The sequence below is a fragment of the Trematosphaeria pertusa genome (genome assembly GCF_010094035.1).
Source record: "Trematosphaeria pertusa strain CBS 122368 unplaced genomic scaffold BU26scaffold_6, whole genome shotgun sequence".
Lineage (NCBI taxonomy): Eukaryota > Fungi > Ascomycota > Dothideomycetes > Pleosporales > Trematosphaeriaceae > Trematosphaeria > Trematosphaeria pertusa.
Genome location: NW_022987217.1, coordinates 537,272 through 553,964, shown reverse-complemented (window position 1 = coordinate 553,964; position 16,693 = coordinate 537,272). Strand labels below are relative to the sequence as shown.

Below are 16,693 nucleotides of genomic sequence, written 5' to 3'. Positions count from 1 at the left end.
CTAGGCCGGGCCGTTGCGAACACCTTTGTCTAATAACACGGCATAGTGTTCACGAGAACGTAGTTCCGCGCAGCAGAATATATCGGTTGTCGACTAGCTACACCTACCTCTCCCACTACACCACAGTACGGCTGCATATCCGCCACGGTTGCGCCCCGCCAGACGGAGTTTGTGCTTCCTTGCTGATCCGACTGGAACATAGCTCAGCCCGCCCATCATCAGCGTCGCGAAGGAAAGCATTTCAAACAGAATGGAGACAGAAAAGGTGCTAGCATCGCAAGAAACGCGCGAGGGAGTCTTGGACACAATTTCCGATCAGGATGAGAGAGAACTAGCGAAAGTAGGGAAGAAGAGTGTGCTTAGGGTATGTCAAACGCTTTTGAATGTGCAATCTACGCTTCCCTAAAGATTAGCGACAATCACGTTTACGATATAGCCTATCTAACCTCAGCATCAGCGTAACTTCGCCTTTCTAAGCATCCTCGGCTTCTCCTGCTCTCTCATGGTCACATGGGAGGGCCTCTTCAGGTACCAGCCCCGATGCCGCCACGAGGCGGATCACTAACCAACAGCGTAGCGTTTTCATCTTCGGCCTTCAGAACGGGGGACCCGCCGGTCTTATTTACGGCTTCCTCTTCGTCTGGATTGGATATGCAGCCGTGGTCGCAACAATGGGAGAGCTGGTTTCCATGTGGCCCACCGCGGGGGGTCAGTACCATTGGACGCACCAGCTGGCACCTGAGAGGTGGAAGAATTTGCTGAGTTACATCACGGGATGGTATTTTGCTACTCGTCTGTGCGACAAAATGTGCAAGTTCTAACCAAGAAAATAGGCAGTCTGTAATTGCATGGCAAGCAGTCACCGCCTCGGCCGGCTATCTTACCGCTACGACTTTCCAAGGTCTCATCATCAACTCTCGGCCGTCCTACAACGCCCAGCGTTGGCAAGGCACACTCTTGATCTTCGCCGTCATCTTCATTGCGCTAATCTTCAACACATTTCTCGCGAAACTCCTGCCGCGAACGGAGCAAGCTGTTTTGGCCCTTCACATTACCCTCTTCTTCATCGTACTCATTACTCTCACTGTCATGGCTCCGCAGAAGAGTACAAGCCATGATGTATGGGCACTGTTCCTTAACGCGGGAGGCTATGAAAGCAAGGGTCTTTCTTTCTTTGTTGGCCTTATCACGCCCGTCTTTGCATTCTTGGGCGCAGACGGCGCCGTGCATATGTGCGAGGAGATAAAGCACGCTTCCACCGTTCTACCGAGGGCCATGCTCGGTATGTATCCCCGTCCTGTCCTCGCGTGCCACCTTAAGTGCCGCCATGATGTTAATACGGGGCAGGTTCCATCGCTATCAACGGCCTTACCGGATTCACGATGCTCATCGCGATGCTCTATTGTATCGGCGACGTTGATGCTGCGCTCAACACGCCGACCGGCTACCCTTTCATCGAGATCCTCACGCAAGGCACGAGATCCATCGCCGGTGGAACTGCGCTCTCAGCCCTCATCTTTACCATGTTCATCCTCGGAACTATAGTCAATGTGGCTTCCGCCTCGCGCCAGCTCTGGGCTTTCGCGCGCGACAACGCGGTCCCGAATGCGCGGGCGATCAGCTACGTCCATCCGAAGATGAAAATCCCACTCGTCAGCATTGCGATTACGTGCTCGATCAGCTGCCTTCTCTCACTTATCAATATTGGTAGCGCGGCGGTGTTCAACGCCATCGTCTCCCTCACCGTGGCGGGATTCTTCGCGTCATATATGGTGCCCTTCTCACTCCTCCTATACACGCGGTTGTACCACCCCTCGAAACTTGACTTCGGACCCTGGAGACTGGGAAAATGGGGCCCGTGGGTCAATGGGTGCGCGATATGCTGGAGTATTTTGGTTACGTTCTTTAGCTTTTGGCCGGCGGCGGTGCCGGTCACAGCGACGAATATGAATTGGAGCTGTGTGCTCTGGAGCGGGGTGATGATCTTTGCAGGCACTTTCTGGCTAGCCCACGGGAGGAAAGTCTTTAAGGGGCCAGTTATCGAGACTAGTCTTGCCGAGGTGGTCACGTGATGGGACTGGGTGTACATGGCTTTGACCTGGGAAGGCCACTGCAGGCTAACCTTTGGTGGGTCAAGGTTTGGAGATCCAACAATACGATAGACGCTGGTACTAGCCTTCCACACTTTCAATTATTGGACGGTTGGCCGTTGAGCCATGAACTTCAAGGTAACATCCAGAGAGTCACGTGATGGAGTCTTTCACTCCAGACCTCTCGGCGTCCGACTATGAACTATATCAACGCTAGGAAAGCTGCAATCCTTCATTCGCCTCCACTTCATGCATCTTGTATGTCTTTTCCCGATGATACCACTAGCATTGCAGGATCTTTCGTCGTCGCATCGCAAGCATCCTGGCCAGAGCGGGAGGGGTGTTCAATGCGTCGTGCACGCTCAAACCACGCGGCTATGATCTACACGAAGAAAGTAATTTCCGAGATAAGTCCAACAAGGGATTGCCACCTTGAGGTTCGTTAAGAGAAGGCGGCATTCAAGAATGGCACCACCATTTGCTCACCATAAGCCGTCCATGTCAGCACTCACAGGGTTGAAGTCGCGATGTTCTGGTCTACCTCGGGCACAAGCTTGAAGCGTCGCCAGATGTTGGAATGACGAAGATGTTGCCTGTCACCGTTCGCCGAACGTTGCTGACAGTATAGATCTGTTGTACGCAACCGTGAAAGCCTCCGGGGTGGCTGTTACGCACGTTGTTATATCCCGAGAATCCCACGCCGTGAGAGCCACTTTGTGCCTTCTGCACAGCTGTTAGTCATACAAATCCCAAATGCAACATGTTCTCTAAACGACATGAAGGACGTGGAGCCTGTGAACGCGCTGCTAGAAAAGATTGCCCAGAAGCATGAGACGTCGATCTCGGCGGTCGCGCTGAATTACGACATGTGCAAGTGGATTACGCCGGCGGTGGGAGTTAGGAAGCTGGAGCAGGCGGTGGAGAATTGTAAGGCTCTGGGGTGGAGGTTGACGACTGAAGAGATCGAGGAAATTGATGGAGTGAGCTTTCAGGGGTATGCTACGGCGTTGTGTCAGCAGGGGTAGAAGAGGAGGTGAGTAGACTTGATTAGCAGTCAATGAAATGAGATAGGCTTATCATACCCGCTCTTGCCTCCTTAGCAATCCTTGGTCCCGGATCGTATGTAGGATTTATGATTCAATGTCCCGCAAAGAATAGCTGGGGGTAGTTGCTGTCATTGAGATAGCTCAGCTCATGTTGGTTTTCGTGTGGGCCCCTCTTTTGTCTCAATTTTCGGTCCTGCCCAATGGCGATGTTCAACACCCGGGGCGTTTCCCGTATTATAGTTGACCGATCCCAACGCAGTGTAGAAGTAAGCCGTTCCCGCCCAATTTTCGCTCGCATAATCCAGCTTGCTTTAGACAACCCCCCTTACGGGCCGTTTACGGTAATGTTGCCCCACTCTCCGGGAATCCTCGCCTTCTTAATCCACTCCCTCTTCGCCGGTTGTGCCTCCGCGCTGTGGTGTTCCCCCATCCACCATTCCGTCGCACTCTTTCTGACTTCCACATGAATACAATAGCTGCCTCTGTAATAGATAAGCAGCGTGTTGATGACGTGATTAAGGTGCTCGATCCACGCCGGCGGGAGATGTTTTGAGCCAATGTTGCGAGGGTTTAGCTGTTCTGCAAACCTTAGGAAATTATAACTAATTACCTTTAGTAGATTTCTACATCTAGGCTTAAACGCTAATACTTTGTAATTAGGACGCAGATCCTTAATAGAGGAGACTAAAATATCGTTCAAGGTATTTAGGCGACCTCGAGCCTAACTTTCCCAACAATTGCACAAGCTCCATCTTATTTGAGTTGCCAGTATGCACCCACGGTCAACACCACCCAGGTCGCACCATGATGTTCATCTCTCGCCGAGATGGCTGGATAGCAATCTCACGGACAGCGGAGTGGCAGGACCGTTCCCACGTCCTGGAAGCAAATAAATGCTGTGAAGAGCCACCTGCCTATGTTATATTTCCACAGATCCCCAGCACTGCAGGCGAATCTGCAATCTACGTTTAAGTTGTACCACAGCTTCAGCAGTGGTAGAATGTCGATATGAGGGATAAGGTGGTGGGGTTCGATGCCCACTATCAGCTTCGCTTCGACATCTTCGCGTTTGGTCTCGGGTAGAGGGAAGTTGGATATGTACTCGTTGAGGTACTTTAAGCGGATCCAGAAAGTATTCGCTTTCAGGTAGACAGGTCGAAACTCTTGACGTACTTTGCGGCATTCACTACACGAGCGCAGTCCTCCCTCAGCGGTGTTATCAAACGCTCAATGTAGGAGCGTGAAATTTGGACCGAGTGTCACAAGGTGAGATACACGGTAGGGAGGGAACAGCTGTAGGGGGATTGTATCAAGCACTACCACTATGCTAGACGGTTTGCCACGCATTCGACCATTAGCTTAACATACCATCATCCTCCCAGGTCATATGTAGATACACTACTCAGATCAAAACGATAGATAATATTGAAACCAGAAAGGCTTCCACCGCTCGTTCGTCAAACCCCTGCCGCAACGCGAGGCGTCTCCGACCAACAAGTCCCAGTGGTCCACGTCCAAGAGCCCGGCAGCCTCCAAGAACTCCTCGAACTGCGCTGCCATTGCTTCCTTGTTATCCCCGGTCCAATATGCTGAGTCCATCCAAGGTTTCGTATCGGCTCCGCGGACGGTAATCGAGATGTTCTTTGGCACGATCCTTTCCTTCACCTTTCGAAGTCTACCATAAACCTCCAATTTCGCGATTATGCCGTCGACAATACAGTTGCGCCAGAATTGGCTTTGGGATCGGAAGAGGACGTTCTCCAGTTCCTGCATGTGCTCAATAGGTACGGGGTTTGCACCAGACTCAAACCGCCCTCGACTTAACTGGTAAGACACATTGGGTGCTTGCAGGAGAAGCCTTACGAGGGGCAAAATATCGCCCGAATCGCTCGTCTTCTCTTTCAAAATCGAGATGAAGAGGTTGCCCACGTAATTCGCACGCACGGCCGGGTCTTCGGAGGGAAAGAACGTGGCCACTAGCTCTGCAGCATCTCCGCATTCGACTTTGAGAATTGTTCGACTCATAAACATCGGGCGCGCTTCTTGTCGAGTCAAACTTGACAGCTGGAAAATGCTCATAAAGTACTGCCCCGGGACGAAGGACAGTGAGTTGGACGTGCAAAGGTGTTTGGGGATATGCGAAAGACCCCGGCAGGTCAGGTTTTGGCCGATCAGGACGTCGTAGATGCGGTTTCGAATCTCTGAAAAAGGATCGTTAGCTTTCCCCCAAAAGGGTAAACTGAAGGGTATTATGCCTTACCTCCTGAAAGATCTCCAAAGCCGGGTTTGCTCATGTCAGCTTTCGGAATTAGGAGAGCCATTGCATCGACATATGTAGTCAAATTCGTCTGAGCACGAGCCATGTACTCCCCAGCTGAGTCAGGTACTCCCCGCCTGAGCGCCAGCTCCAGGCTGTTGCTTTCTTGGCCTCTTTGCTGGAGGTGCAGTGGACCTTTTGAGCTTTCGTTTCGATCTTGTTATCGGGTTGGCTTCTCGAACTCGGCAATAGCGTTTGCTGTACTCACTGAGTATATAGCGTGGTGTGAGTTGGTTGTGCCTTTGTGGGTGCGTGTTTTACGATTGAAGTTGCTGATAGTGAGCGCATATTATATGGCAATGGACTGCCACCTCGTTCACCTAATCTTCGGGGAAGCTCAGGGACGGTCACGTGATATGCGACTGCGTTCTTCGACTCAACTCTAACTGTGTGAATGAGAGATGGTCCCAATTGTAAGGACCTAATCCCAAAAAGTCTGGCGAACTTCCACGAGCGGGGCGGAACCGTCGAGGTTCCAGAATATGGCAATGCACTACCCACTTTAGGTTACGGGGCTGAGTACATTTGGTCATCGTTATTCCACAATTGTCCATCCCATCGCACTGGAGTTTATGCAATGATGGAATTACCAAGTGGAGGCTTATCAGATCACGAGATCACTGGTAAATATGACTGATCACCACGGGAAATTGCCTGGGTGATAGCGTCACGGGCATGAGAAGGGTTGAATTTTGTGACTAAAGTCTTTTAATTACTTGCTATCTGGACAAGCAACATATGCGAATGTAGGGCTCGCAGTCCTGCACACCATCCGTTCGAAGATGAATGGCCACAAGGGAGCTAGGCGCACGAATGTGCTTGTGCGATATTTTTTGGAATCGATGTGGCCCATCTGCTCTTGCTCGATTTCTGTCAAGTGATACCAGAGGGTGAGATGTTCACCAATTACCAGGGCGCCCATCACGAGAAGGCTCGTAGCTGCCGTGGGATCCGCTATTCTCAGAGTCTTCAGAGCTATCAGACACAGTAGTCTCCACGTAGGTTTGAATACCATGATAGACCTCAGCATCAAAGCCAATGTCACGATGAGCGTTGTGACGAGCACGAGAGTCATCCCGAAGACCATGATCGTGAAGCGGAAGGAACGCGCGGCCATTTGAGCCGCCTTGACCGCCGTTCAGTGGGCGCATGGAAATCTCTTCATAACGTACATCAGTCATCGACGTGAATGCGTACAGATCGTCTTTACGGTCATCCTCCTCGAAGTCTGGATTAGAGTGAGAACCATAAGGGTACGAGCCCGGAGGTTGATGCTTGCGTGGATCAAGAGAGTCGCGCATGCCGGGATGACGACCGGACATGCGAGGGCTGGCGCCTATCGACCTGCTCATATTGTAGGCACCTTGCATATCGGGTATGCCATGTGTACTAGTAGGGCGGTGGCTGCCATTCATGTCGCGGCGAGCGCCATACATGCGAGGGTTCCCGACACTGTAGCCAGTGCCAGAATAATCGTCCGATTCAGGATTGTAGGCGTTGCGACGGCCAGGACATGAACCGCCTCCACGACGAGGATCAAAATCCATTGTGAAGTTGGTCTCTGCTTTTTGTTCGTAGAAAATTAAGATGGGAGAGTGTTTCCGTATGTCTTCGGGTTGTACTTGTTGTGATGATGGTTATGGGTGTTGTGTGTGCGATGAAAGAGCTTACTGGGTGGGAGTAGGATAGTTTAAGTATGCCGGGGCCCCTAACCGTAACCTGCTCGGACAGTGGAGATGTGTAAGGGATTATGCAGATATCGCGCACTCACAACGTGATGTGTAGCGCCTCCCATGCTGCGGCGCTGCAGCACATGACGCCGCTAAGTGCGCCCACGTTGTTACGTAGGTAGTGAAGGATATCTCCAGTCAATTTTGCAACGTCCCCCACCTTGGAGCGGTGAGATAATCATTGTGAGAAGTCAAGGGGGTGACCCCATCATGTCTCATTTCCGAGCAGCAAAGGGAGCGTGATTGGTGCAACAAGACTTGTCTCAATAGCGAATGTGGATGCTAGAGACTAGAGCGGCGTAAAGCTTGTGGTCCCTATTTAGGATTCAACGGGACGGTGAAGTGGTTGAGCGAGTACTGGATGCGCACAGAGCGGCAACAGCTTGAGTTTTACGATCCTCTCCAGACTGGCGGACCCGGAATCTTCCACTCAGTCCTACTTGAAGTGGGCTCCTCATAGATCGTCATATGCAGATCCGGCTCTATCCTCATATCAGCATAATATCGATCTCTAGTGCACCTACTCTTACCGTCCTGCCTCCACACACCCGGGATGCTAGCCAAGTATTCCTCGCTCGGCTTCTCACTTCCACCACCAGTGACCCACAAATGCGCGCATTCAGGATAGAACTCCGGCTCAAACGGAACGTGAAGCGCAATAATCTCGTGCCGCATCAAATACGCACCCTGCCGCAGTGTCTCCGGAATCGTGGTGGTCCAGGTATAATTCGATGCGAGCAGATCCTTCAAAGCCCATTGCCCATTCCGAATCGTGCCGCTCTGAAGCCCAACTTCCTGAATCTTAAACCAATACTTTCCAGTGCCATTGAAAGAGTCGCACGAGGTAGGTTCCGAGCCGCAGTATGCCATCCATACAACGATCGGCCCGATATCATGTGGCCAGCCGGGGTAGTACGCTTTTACTTCGCCGCCTGCGGGAATGGAAGCGTACTTCTCGGCGATGGAACCGGGGCTGTTGCAGACGAGGGCGAACGAGGTGACATCTTTGATGGGACTGAAGTCAATCCAGTGGCGCTGGATGGAGGATTGGCCTTCAGCAGGATAGTAGGGGAAGAAGCTATCAACATTAGTACCAGACTTTGTGCCGAGAGAAAGCCTACCCTGGCTGCCAATTTCCTGCAATCGAATAATTCCATATCCCGCCATGTGCGAGAGCGGTCTCAGTTAGAGAGGTGAGCGCGAGTAGAACAGCGGGTGCGATCATTTTTGAACAATGTTTCAAAGCAATCTCGAACAGAAAACCTTCCGGGCGCTCTTGTAGATATGTATAGGAAGGAGGAATACCACCCTTAAAGTAGGAAAAGGCACGACGTGGCTCTTAGCCTACATACAGTGCCCCACCGGAGCGAACGTAGGCCTATCACAATGCTTGTTGCGCTATTTGAGCGGCAACATGCATATATTGCACCATCGTATTCGTATGGTAATATCCCAGTGTATCCGTAGCACTTCCGCTCGCGCAGATCGTCGCATCGAAACCGAGGCGCTATGAAAACCTAAACTTTGCAATCGCTGTTGCGTACTGTCATGACATGAATTGTATGCCCTGCAATAGCTCATTAGCAACGGCGCGGCCAAAATACTGTCATTAACGTACCTCATGACATACATCGGCAAGGTATCACGAGCGTGTGCTGACGGTGTTGAGAGATAATGCATGAAGTCGCAATCGCGTGTTGATGCACGCGGAGCTAGTGGATGGAGCTTACCAAACACAGTATAGCGTTGCTTCTTATCACGTGCTCTCTTATTCACCATCTCCCGTTTCGACTGAGAGTAGGTGAGCATATCCGACCAAGCTGCTGCCACATCCCGCATATCAACAGAGACTCTGATCATCCAGTATTTAGGGTCTAATATCGCAACAAGTATCGTGGAGGCGTTCAAGGATACTTGGGAAGACGAAATAACCCTCCTCTATAAGAGCCAGAACAAGCTCAGAGGGCGGATGTACATGAACTGTAATGCCTAAACAGCAAACCTCCGGCTCATGCTAATACGGAGACCGAGCATCCAGGCCAGTACTGAAGTCCAACCGCCATCCATGGTATAACAACGCAATAATTGTCCCGGACGCCTTCAACGAGTGTTGGGAGGATGGAATGGCCTTTCTTTATGAGAGTCGGTCACCCCCTCATGACCTATCCCCTCAAGCCCCTTCACAACTGCCAATCCATGTTGTATCTCACATACTCCTGATCCCTAACAACCCATCTGCCCCTCCGCCCCGTCAAGTTGGTCTCAACCATCAAGCCTTCCATGTCCAGCAATCCCAGCGTTCTCATGTAATCCTGCGCATACCGGGCCCTCTGAATTTCAAGCAGCGTGTTTCGAAACATTACGGTCAGGATGGTCTTTCTGCCCTGCCCGTCCACCATGCGCGTCCCCAGCCGGACATCGGTGATGTTGAACTGCTTCACTAGCTCCTGGTGGGTTTTGCTGTTCGCGTGCGCAATGAATGTCTGCGTGATCTTCTTCTCGTCCCACGACCAGCGCGGGCAGTTGTCCAGCTGGAAGTCGAAGTTGGGGTTCCTCCGGGCGAAATCGATAAGAGCTAACATGTCGAATTCATCGTGGGCTAGCTTGGCGCCGCACGTGTGGAACGATACGTGCGCGACCTTGTTGCCGTTGGCATCCGTGGTCGTGAACACGTCCTTGTATTCGTGGAAGGACTTCAGGGGAATCCTTGCCCTGAATTGCTCGAGGTAGATGTGGCGGAATTCATTTCGAATTGCGCAATTGGTTTGGGTGAGACCGATGTATGCTTTGCTGGGCCCGTCTTGGCGGATCTTGATATTCCCCTTGTGAGGGAGGTGGTGGATAGTGACTTCTTCCTTTGCGGCGTCCGCTGCGATTTCGTGGTAGATTTTGTTGCGGAGTTCTTCCTCAAAGTTAGCCCAAAGAAGTAAGTGTTAGCGGGAAGAAGAATATACCAGATGGCAGCTTCAGGAAGGGGAATGTCCCTGCAGGCTGATGAGAAAGACACTGCATGCCCTGCTCTTGAGGGGCTTCGGGCGCAGCAGAACGAGCAAGCTGGGAGGGCTTGCGAAGCAGTTTTCGCTTGGGCGACCGAGGAATCGCAATTACGCGCTCTGTCATCGCCTCGGTCTTCTGGTGGCGCTTGCGGTGACGCTCACTACACCAGGTCAGCCGTGTTCCTACATGGATGTCACCGCAGCACGTACGCTCGGTCACTGCTGGCTTGCATGGGATCTCCGTCTTGGTTCCAGGACGGAGAGGAGATCTTCAAGCTCTCCGTCTCCGTAACTCGGCGGCGCTTCGGAGTGCGATCATCGGAGGCCTGCTCCGTAGTGCGCTTCTGTCCGTTGTTGTTCATGATGATGGATCCCGGGTGCGGTTGACGTGGAATACTGAGTGCTGGGGTTATCTGGTTGTGGTTTGCTAGAATGTCAAAAGCTTGGGAGAGTGGTTGCGAGTTGACTCTTAAGTACGTCTAGATTTGACTGCGCCAGCTGCGATGAATAGCTATTGAGGGCTGCGACAACAATATGAAAGGTATCGACGAACATTCCTTACTAATCAATGACGGACGGCGCTATTCGAACTTCACTATTGTGGCGCTAGCACAATAGTTCCCCGTCTGCGGCGGTGCGAAGTGAAACGAAAAACTCGGCAGAGCCTTGTAGCCGATGGCCGGTGAAAGGTCACCAAGGTTCACCGGTATCATGATCCACACCTGTACGAACTCCGCTCGGACACAATAAGGGTATAGTAGACTTAATAAAGCAAGAACAGCAGCCTATAAACCCCTGGCATCTTCTAGGGAGCGGAAAAACCCGGGAAAACTCCGATGGTACATATCAATCTTCGAAAAAATCATGAGAACGCCAGCAACCTCAAGGAAACAAAAAGCCAGCGTAGGGGTCTTCAGCAAGCTGTACGTCGTCTTTTCCGGCTGTGCAAAACGGAGCCTGAAACCCCTCAGAGGGTTGGCGCTAAACCCGTGCAATCCAGCCAGCCGGGTGACTGCGGTTCCGTTCCATCCTATACGTGACCATATGTTCTCCCCCATTACCCAGCCGGTAGTTGACACGGCCGCGATAAACAGTCTTCCAACTGTGAGACGAAAGGTCGTCTTCAGCGACAATGCGAAGGCCCTCAAGATCCGCTATCTTGGTTCGGAAGATCCACGTGCCCAGAGCATCTTCGATGTCATATTTGGCGCATTCCATTCTGATGGTGCGCTCGTACTCCGCTCGGAGGCGGAGTTGCGTGCGTGAGCTGAGATAGATTCCTTGTATGTCCGCGTCCTGCTCGAGGACCCTCCATTTTGGGTAGGTGTCGATAATAGTCTTAATAAGTGAGAGTTCATGGCGTTCGGGATCTAGAACATCCTCTGGGTCTGGCTTCTGGAAACGGATGTGGAGGTCGGGCGAGCCGTGCACGATCTTGGCAAGGGAGAGGATGTCGATAGGGTCCGGGAACGCAATGTCCGACCAGAATGGCTCTATGTTGCCGGAAGGACGGAGATGCGGGTCGGCAGGATCTTCTGGTGGATGGAAAGTGTCTAGATAGTCGTGCAGCTGATCCAATGGCACGCGCACAGATCGTGCTCGCTGGATCATAGGAAGGTACTCCTGACGGATCTGACGACAGGTCTGCGTCAAACTCAACGACGAATCTGGGAAGCGTGGGTTGCTGCTGGTGCGCCTTGAGCGGCGGCCCTGTGCGCTGTGGCGTAGGCGGATGGTGATTTCCTCCCGATCTACTTCGTCTTCAGCGAGGTAGTCGTAGATCTTGTTACGAAGTTCTATCGCGAAGTTAGTCGGGTCGACATCCGCGGGGAACGAGTAACGCTTATACTTACCTGCCGGCAGCTCCAAGAAGTGCTTACCTCCGGCTTTCGGCGGATCGTCCATCGCGTCGCGCTCGTTGTTCTGGTAGAGAAATTTACGGAGCGGCTTAGAGGTGACTTCTAAGTCATCAACTTCGTTGTAGTGGCCCTTTTCCTCAGAGTGAGAGCGGCTTGAGCGGTTGCGGATAGAGTTGGAATTCTTACGCTGCGGCTTGGAAGCGCGCGTGCGGTTTTGTTCGGCGGCGTTCGCCTCGATGTAGTCGTCCTCGGGTTCGAGGCTCTCTGAGCGACGAGAGATGCGTGAGCTACAACTGTGAGGACGACATCAACAAACAGAGTGCAGTGGGTGGACGCACCGGTGAGCATTCCTCCTCCTAGATGTCACTTGCTCGTGGACGGATAGACTGTCATGCAGTTCGCTCAACTCCTTCAGCAACTTCTTCACCTGCTTCTCCGAACGATCTTCACCCTTGCGCTCCTTCTCAGCCCTCTTCTCCGCCGTCTTCCTCGCGCGATTGCCGTGATACTCAGGGGTGCTCTCGCGGGCGCGTGTGCGAGTACGGCGGTGTGCGGTTCGCTTCACCTGGACACCGAGATCCTCCAGCTCGCTATCGGGAATTACGTCCTCTTTTTGCTTCGACCGACAGAGGTCAGAGGTCGTGCGGCGTCTGTGTATATGTCTACGGCCACTTGCAGCCGATCGACTGCTCCTGGCTGAACTGGTGAATTCGCCATTGGTACGGACGCGCTTCGCGGCTCGGACCGGAGATGAGGGAACGAATTCCTCATTGTTTTCGCGTGTACGCTTGGGAGGCATGGTGACGTTGTTGATTTATACTGTAGTACGTATGCTTTCTGCCGAAGCCGGGTGCAGTGGATTGCTGCGTATGTTCGGCGGATTGTAGTAGTAGCACGGATGGCAGACGGATGGTTTGAGAGAAATGGTTGGGTTAGTGCGGATGGCGGGGTCGGAAATTGCGAGGAAGAGTCGCAAGTGAATGTTCACCGGCGGATGTCGCCAAGGCCACGACCGAGCGCACGTGCATGCACATTCACCGCCTCGCGCTGCTCTTCGCTCTCCACTCAGTTTTATTGTACGTCTGGTACAATATACCATCTGAGATAATGGGGCCGATACCTGGGAATGGATCCACCGACATGGTGACTTCACTAAGTTAACCATGTATGACACTGCAAGACGCTAGATAGAGTGCTTACTGATAGCTCGGCCCCGACGAAAGGGATTAATCACAATACATTACGGTGTTTGCATTTGTGTGCTCCTCAGCGCGGGATGGTAGTAGTACGGCTAAATTGCTATCCGAGCCTTGTCTACCTACGTTCGCACTAACCACCGCAGACCTAGCTAGACGACTCAGCTTACAGAGTATACCTATAGAAGGGGCTCTTGTCTCCTAGGTCAAGCATCTCCTGCTCCGTATACCTCGCCCGGATCACCTCCTCGCCATGCTCCCTCAACAGCGCCTCCCGTTTGGTATTCTCCCTCTTATACGCCATCCTGATCACAAATGTCATCGCAATTGCCGTGCAGCACATGGCCAAGCTGACACCAAAGCCCGTCTTATACTTAGGCTTCTCGCGCTCCAAATAGATGTTGCTGCCCATGATGCCGCCCATGTTACCCACGCTGATGAGCAGCGCCATTCCGACTGCGCGTTTACTGGACGGAGCGAGCGAGTTAGCGATCCAGGACACGAGGATGATGAAGGGGCAGTAGAGGCCGCCCGCGACGGGGAACAGGAAGCCGTAGGTCAGGCCGGGGTATTTGGGGTGCGGGATGGCGAGTTGAGCGATGAAGCCGCAGCAGGCAATTGCAAAGCCGGCGATGATGAAGGGCGAGCGGGTCTTCGCGTAGTCGGACCACCAGGCGAAGATGATGGTGACGATGGAGGCGAACACGTAGATGGGGATGGTAAGTAGCTGAGCGTTGGCGGCGGAGTAGCCGAGACCGTTGATGACGGTGGGGACGGTTGCGGTGAAGCTGCGACCCTGTTAGCGCTCCTTCCCTTGGTCCGCGCGGAAGGAAGGAAGGAAGGAGGGGGGTTGACGTACCCATACACGCCCACGGTATTTCCCCAGAAAATCACCACCGCCGCCCAAATCTTCCAGTCCGAAAGTCCCGCGATGATGTACTTCTTCCCCATCTTATCCTGGTTCGTCACATGCCCACGGCCACTCCCCGTCTCGTCGGCCAGTCTTCGCACGAGGAAGTCACGCTCCGGCTGCGTCAAGAAGCGCGCCGTCTCCGGCGAATCCGGCAGGACCTTCCAGATGATGGTGGCGAGGCCGACGGGAACAAGACCCTCGATTATAAAAATCCACTGCCAGCCTCCGAGGCCTGAGCGGCCCTCTAGCTTTTGGATGGCATAGGCGAGCAGGCCCGAAAAGGCGCCGGACAGGGAGGCGGCGACGTAGAAGACGGCCATGCGGCGCTGGACTTCGTAACGGCGGTACCAGAGCGTGAGAAGGAATGTCGCAGCGGGGAAGAATCCGGACTGCAAGCATCAGCAAATACGGCCTGGGCGGCGTTGGCGCTTGCATACCTCTGTGACGCCCAGGAAGAAGCGCCCGGCAAGAAGTCCGCCATAGCTGGACGTCAGGCCCATGAGCGTCATGACGACGCCCCACGAGAACATGAGGATGGCGATCCAGCGACTCGGCCGCATCAGCTTCAGGACGATGTTGCTGGGGACTTCGAGCAGCGTATACGGGACGAAGAAGAGCGTGACGGCGGTGTTGTACTGCAGGCCGTGCATATGCAGGTCCGCTGTCAAGCCCGCGACTTTCGCATTCCCGACTTCAGAGCCGTCAGCATGCAGTCCAACTCAAACGCGGCACGCAGGCCGCTCTGGGGAACTCACTGTTGCTCCGATCGATGAACGCGACAAGATACAGCAGCGCCAGCACGGGCACGAGCCTGTAGTCCACCTTGGACAAAATCCGCCTCGCCTCCTTCTCATCAATCTCGAGCTGATTCGCTTCGATCTCGGCATCCGAGCTCGTCTTCTTCTCTTCAATATCCTCAATCTTCTTGTCATCCGCCAAAGGGTCCGTCTTGACGTCATGGGTCGCCATGTTGCTCGTCGTGCCTCAGGCAGCGCTTTCTCACCCGCAAACGTTGGTAGTCGAAATAAAGTGCACTCGAGCGCACGCCGGATCCATGGCGGCCGGAACCGCGTCTTTGTAGGGCCCCCTCGGTGCGGAATTAGCACGAATGCCGCGCGCGCGGCTTACTGCTTTGGCTCATTGTTGGGGCGAGTCCGGCGAGGTGGTGATCGTCTGGGGTATTTTGCCGTGCGGGGTAGCGTCACCGTCGAGCAAAACCAGCGTTGGACCCACAACCCGCGCTGACTGGCTGTCGGAGACATGTTTTCGGCGGATTTTATGTCTTTTGGGAAGGTCAGCCGAGGCAAACTGCTGGTCTGCATCTGCCGTGCGAATTACCGCGCTGGCGGATATGGGGACGTTGGAGTCTTGGGGGAGCTCGGTAGAAGAGGTGACGGGGCGAGGATCCAGACGTGGTGCTTGCATGTTACATCCGATGCTGGGTACGAACAAGCGGCATGGATTATGCTAACGAATAGCGTGAATTCGAACCCTTCTCGGACCTGGTTACTGGGCAGGGTTGCCACGCGTCAGGACGTACGGAAGGGCTTCCTTTACCGGCAGAAAGGGACGATCACCTTGATTGACAGACTCCAAAATGAACGGTCTTCATTCCTCGCAGTTTCTTCGCCCACACCGCCCGGGAACGATGCGCTACTTCGTATGTGCACCGCGGGGTCCAAATAAGCAGCTCTTTGCCCGACTTTGGTGGAGAGGCGTCGAAAAACGGTCTGCCGCTCTGCGAGAACAGAACAGACCAATAGAAAGAGCAAATGAACGCCCCTCGTCGGATGGATACTAAAGTGCTGGAAGATATGTGATGAGACGGTACCGTGTGAGACGGCGACGGTAAAGTCAAGCTTCGGCTGCGCAGCCTCTAGGCTTGGAACGAAGCTTGGCCAGCCCGACGAAGGCATAGAGGAGGCGTTTGCAGAATTCCACCCGTCAAGTAAAATCCCAGGCTCACCTCAACGATAGGTTCAATGAGAATGCGACCGCCTTTCGCCGCCTTCATAAAATCCTCATCCGAAGGCTATTGAGAAGCACCAATTAGTTCCCAGATCGTCGAGCCCTAGAAACAGCGAAGAGGTGTGCAATCATGTCACCAGGTGGCCAAAGTCTTCGATTGTTGTTCGACATCGCTGCGTCCATCATGGCCGCCGCGGCCTGTACACCGGGTAGCCAGTCGCCGTCAATTGCGCCATCGTTAAGAGTCAGTATTGCGCATTGAGCATCTGGGGATCTCTTAGCACGACCACTCGATCCGCGCGGCGTTGTACTACGTGCTCGCCCAATAGCACAGAACCTGGACTCCCGCAGCTCGTCAACGCGCTTGGATCCACCAACAAAACGGAACAGCAGAGATGGCTCACACATTGATATTCAGGCAAATACTTTCGCGAACTACGAAGGACTGACGACGAATCGTTAAAAATCGGAAAGGCGATCCCGCCAAAGCCATCCTCAGGCTTCTTGCCGGATAGGTGTCTCGAGACTCTGGGAGACGCTCGATCATGCCACGTCAACGCGCCGGCTTCTCAGTACTA

The 16,693-nt window shown here is 53.4% G+C and overlaps 7 protein-coding genes across 7 annotated transcripts; 1 reads left to right on the top strand and 6 right to left on the bottom strand.

The window, feature by feature from the left end:
• Nucleotides 1-250: 250 nt before the first annotated feature.
• On the top strand, nt 251-2,072 carry BU26DRAFT_425667 (amino acid transporter-like protein; the record flags this gene model as incomplete). The annotated part of the gene is made up of 5 exons (XM_033823639.1): nt 251-364; nt 458-528; nt 578-778; nt 834-1,282; nt 1,348-2,072. The coding sequence occupies 5 exons, from the start codon at nt 251-253 to the stop codon at nt 2,070-2,072; spliced, it is 1,560 nt and encodes a 519-aa protein (XP_033684784.1).
• Nucleotides 2,073-3,461: 1,389 nt separating this feature from the next.
• Nucleotides 3,462-5,457, bottom strand: BU26DRAFT_563672 (uncharacterized protein; the record flags this gene model as incomplete). Its single annotated transcript, XM_033833196.1, has 3 exons — nt 3,462-3,618; nt 4,632-5,337; nt 5,397-5,457. The coding sequence occupies 3 exons, from the start codon at nt 5,455-5,457 to the stop codon at nt 3,462-3,464; spliced, it is 924 nt and encodes a 307-aa protein (XP_033684783.1).
• A 708-nt stretch (nt 5,458-6,165) lies between these two features.
• Nucleotides 6,166-7,194, bottom strand: BU26DRAFT_593139 (uncharacterized protein; the record flags this gene model as incomplete). The annotated part of the gene is made up of 2 exons (XM_033834865.1): nt 6,466-7,194; nt 6,166-6,428 (listed from the first exon to the last, which is right to left on the bottom strand). Exons 1-2 carry the CDS (start codon nt 6,998-7,000, stop codon nt 6,166-6,168), a joined length of 798 nt encoding a protein of 265 aa, XP_033684782.1. The 5' UTR covers nt 7,001-7,194.
• Nucleotides 7,195-7,444: 250 nt separating this feature from the next.
• BU26DRAFT_518327 (lytic polysaccharide monooxygenase) lies at nt 7,445-8,838 on the bottom strand. The gene is made up of 4 exons (XM_033828785.1): nt 8,802-8,838; nt 8,305-8,750; nt 7,714-8,261; nt 7,445-7,665 (listed from the first exon to the last, which is right to left on the bottom strand). The coding sequence occupies exons 2-4, from the start codon at nt 8,406-8,408 to the stop codon at nt 7,574-7,576; spliced, it is 744 nt and encodes a 247-aa protein (XP_033684781.1). The 5' UTR covers nt 8,409-8,750; nt 8,802-8,838; the 3' UTR covers nt 7,445-7,573.
• A 525-nt stretch (nt 8,839-9,363) lies between these two features.
• BU26DRAFT_563669 (uncharacterized protein) lies at nt 9,364-10,541 on the bottom strand (the record flags this gene model as incomplete). The annotated part of the gene is made up of 3 exons (XM_033833195.1): nt 9,364-10,085; nt 10,138-10,340; nt 10,390-10,541. The coding sequence occupies 3 exons, from the start codon at nt 10,539-10,541 to the stop codon at nt 9,364-9,366; spliced, it is 1,077 nt and encodes a 358-aa protein (XP_033684780.1).
• A 619-nt stretch (nt 10,542-11,160) lies between these two features.
• On the bottom strand, nt 11,161-12,837 carry BU26DRAFT_504214 (uncharacterized protein; the record flags this gene model as incomplete). Its single annotated transcript, XM_033826758.1, has 3 exons — nt 11,161-11,975; nt 12,033-12,331; nt 12,377-12,837. The coding sequence occupies 3 exons, from the start codon at nt 12,835-12,837 to the stop codon at nt 11,161-11,163; spliced, it is 1,575 nt and encodes a 524-aa protein (XP_033684779.1).
• A 502-nt stretch (nt 12,838-13,339) lies between these two features.
• On the bottom strand, nt 13,340-15,236 carry BU26DRAFT_604096 (MFS general substrate transporter). Its single transcript, XM_033835488.1, has 4 exons — nt 14,903-15,236; nt 14,585-14,838; nt 14,094-14,536; nt 13,340-14,022 (listed from the first exon to the last, which is right to left on the bottom strand). Exons 1-4 carry the CDS (start codon nt 15,114-15,116, stop codon nt 13,401-13,403), a joined length of 1,533 nt encoding a protein of 510 aa, XP_033684778.1. The 5' UTR covers nt 15,117-15,236; the 3' UTR covers nt 13,340-13,400.
• Between the last annotated feature and the right edge of the window lie 1,457 nt (nt 15,237-16,693).

Bases quoted from the DNA above. Each gene is read 5' to 3' on its own strand.
- BU26DRAFT_518327 (XM_033828785.1), bottom strand. From the start codon at position 8,408: ATGATCGCACCCGCTGTTCTACTCGCGCTCACCTCTCTAACTGAGACC. The intron at 8,262-8,304 runs GTAGGCTTTCTC...TAATGTTGATAG, and splicing joins GCAGGAAATTGGCAGCCAGG to CTTCTTCCCCTACTATCCTG. The intron at 7,666-7,713 runs GTAAGAGTAGGT...ATATGAGGATAG, and splicing joins GGGTGTGTGGAGGCAGGACG to AGCCGGATCTGCATATGACG.
- BU26DRAFT_604096 (XM_033835488.1), bottom strand. From the start codon at position 15,116: ATGGCGACCCATGACGTCAAGACGGACCCTTTGGCGGATGACAAGAAG. The intron at 14,839-14,902 runs GTGAGTTCCCCA...ACGGCTCTGAAG, and splicing joins GTTCATCGATCGGAGCAACA to TCGGGAATGCGAAAGTCGCG. The intron at 14,537-14,584 runs GTATGCAAGCGC...TGATGCTTGCAG, and splicing joins TCTTCCTGGGCGTCACAGAG to TCCGGATTCTTCCCCGCTGC.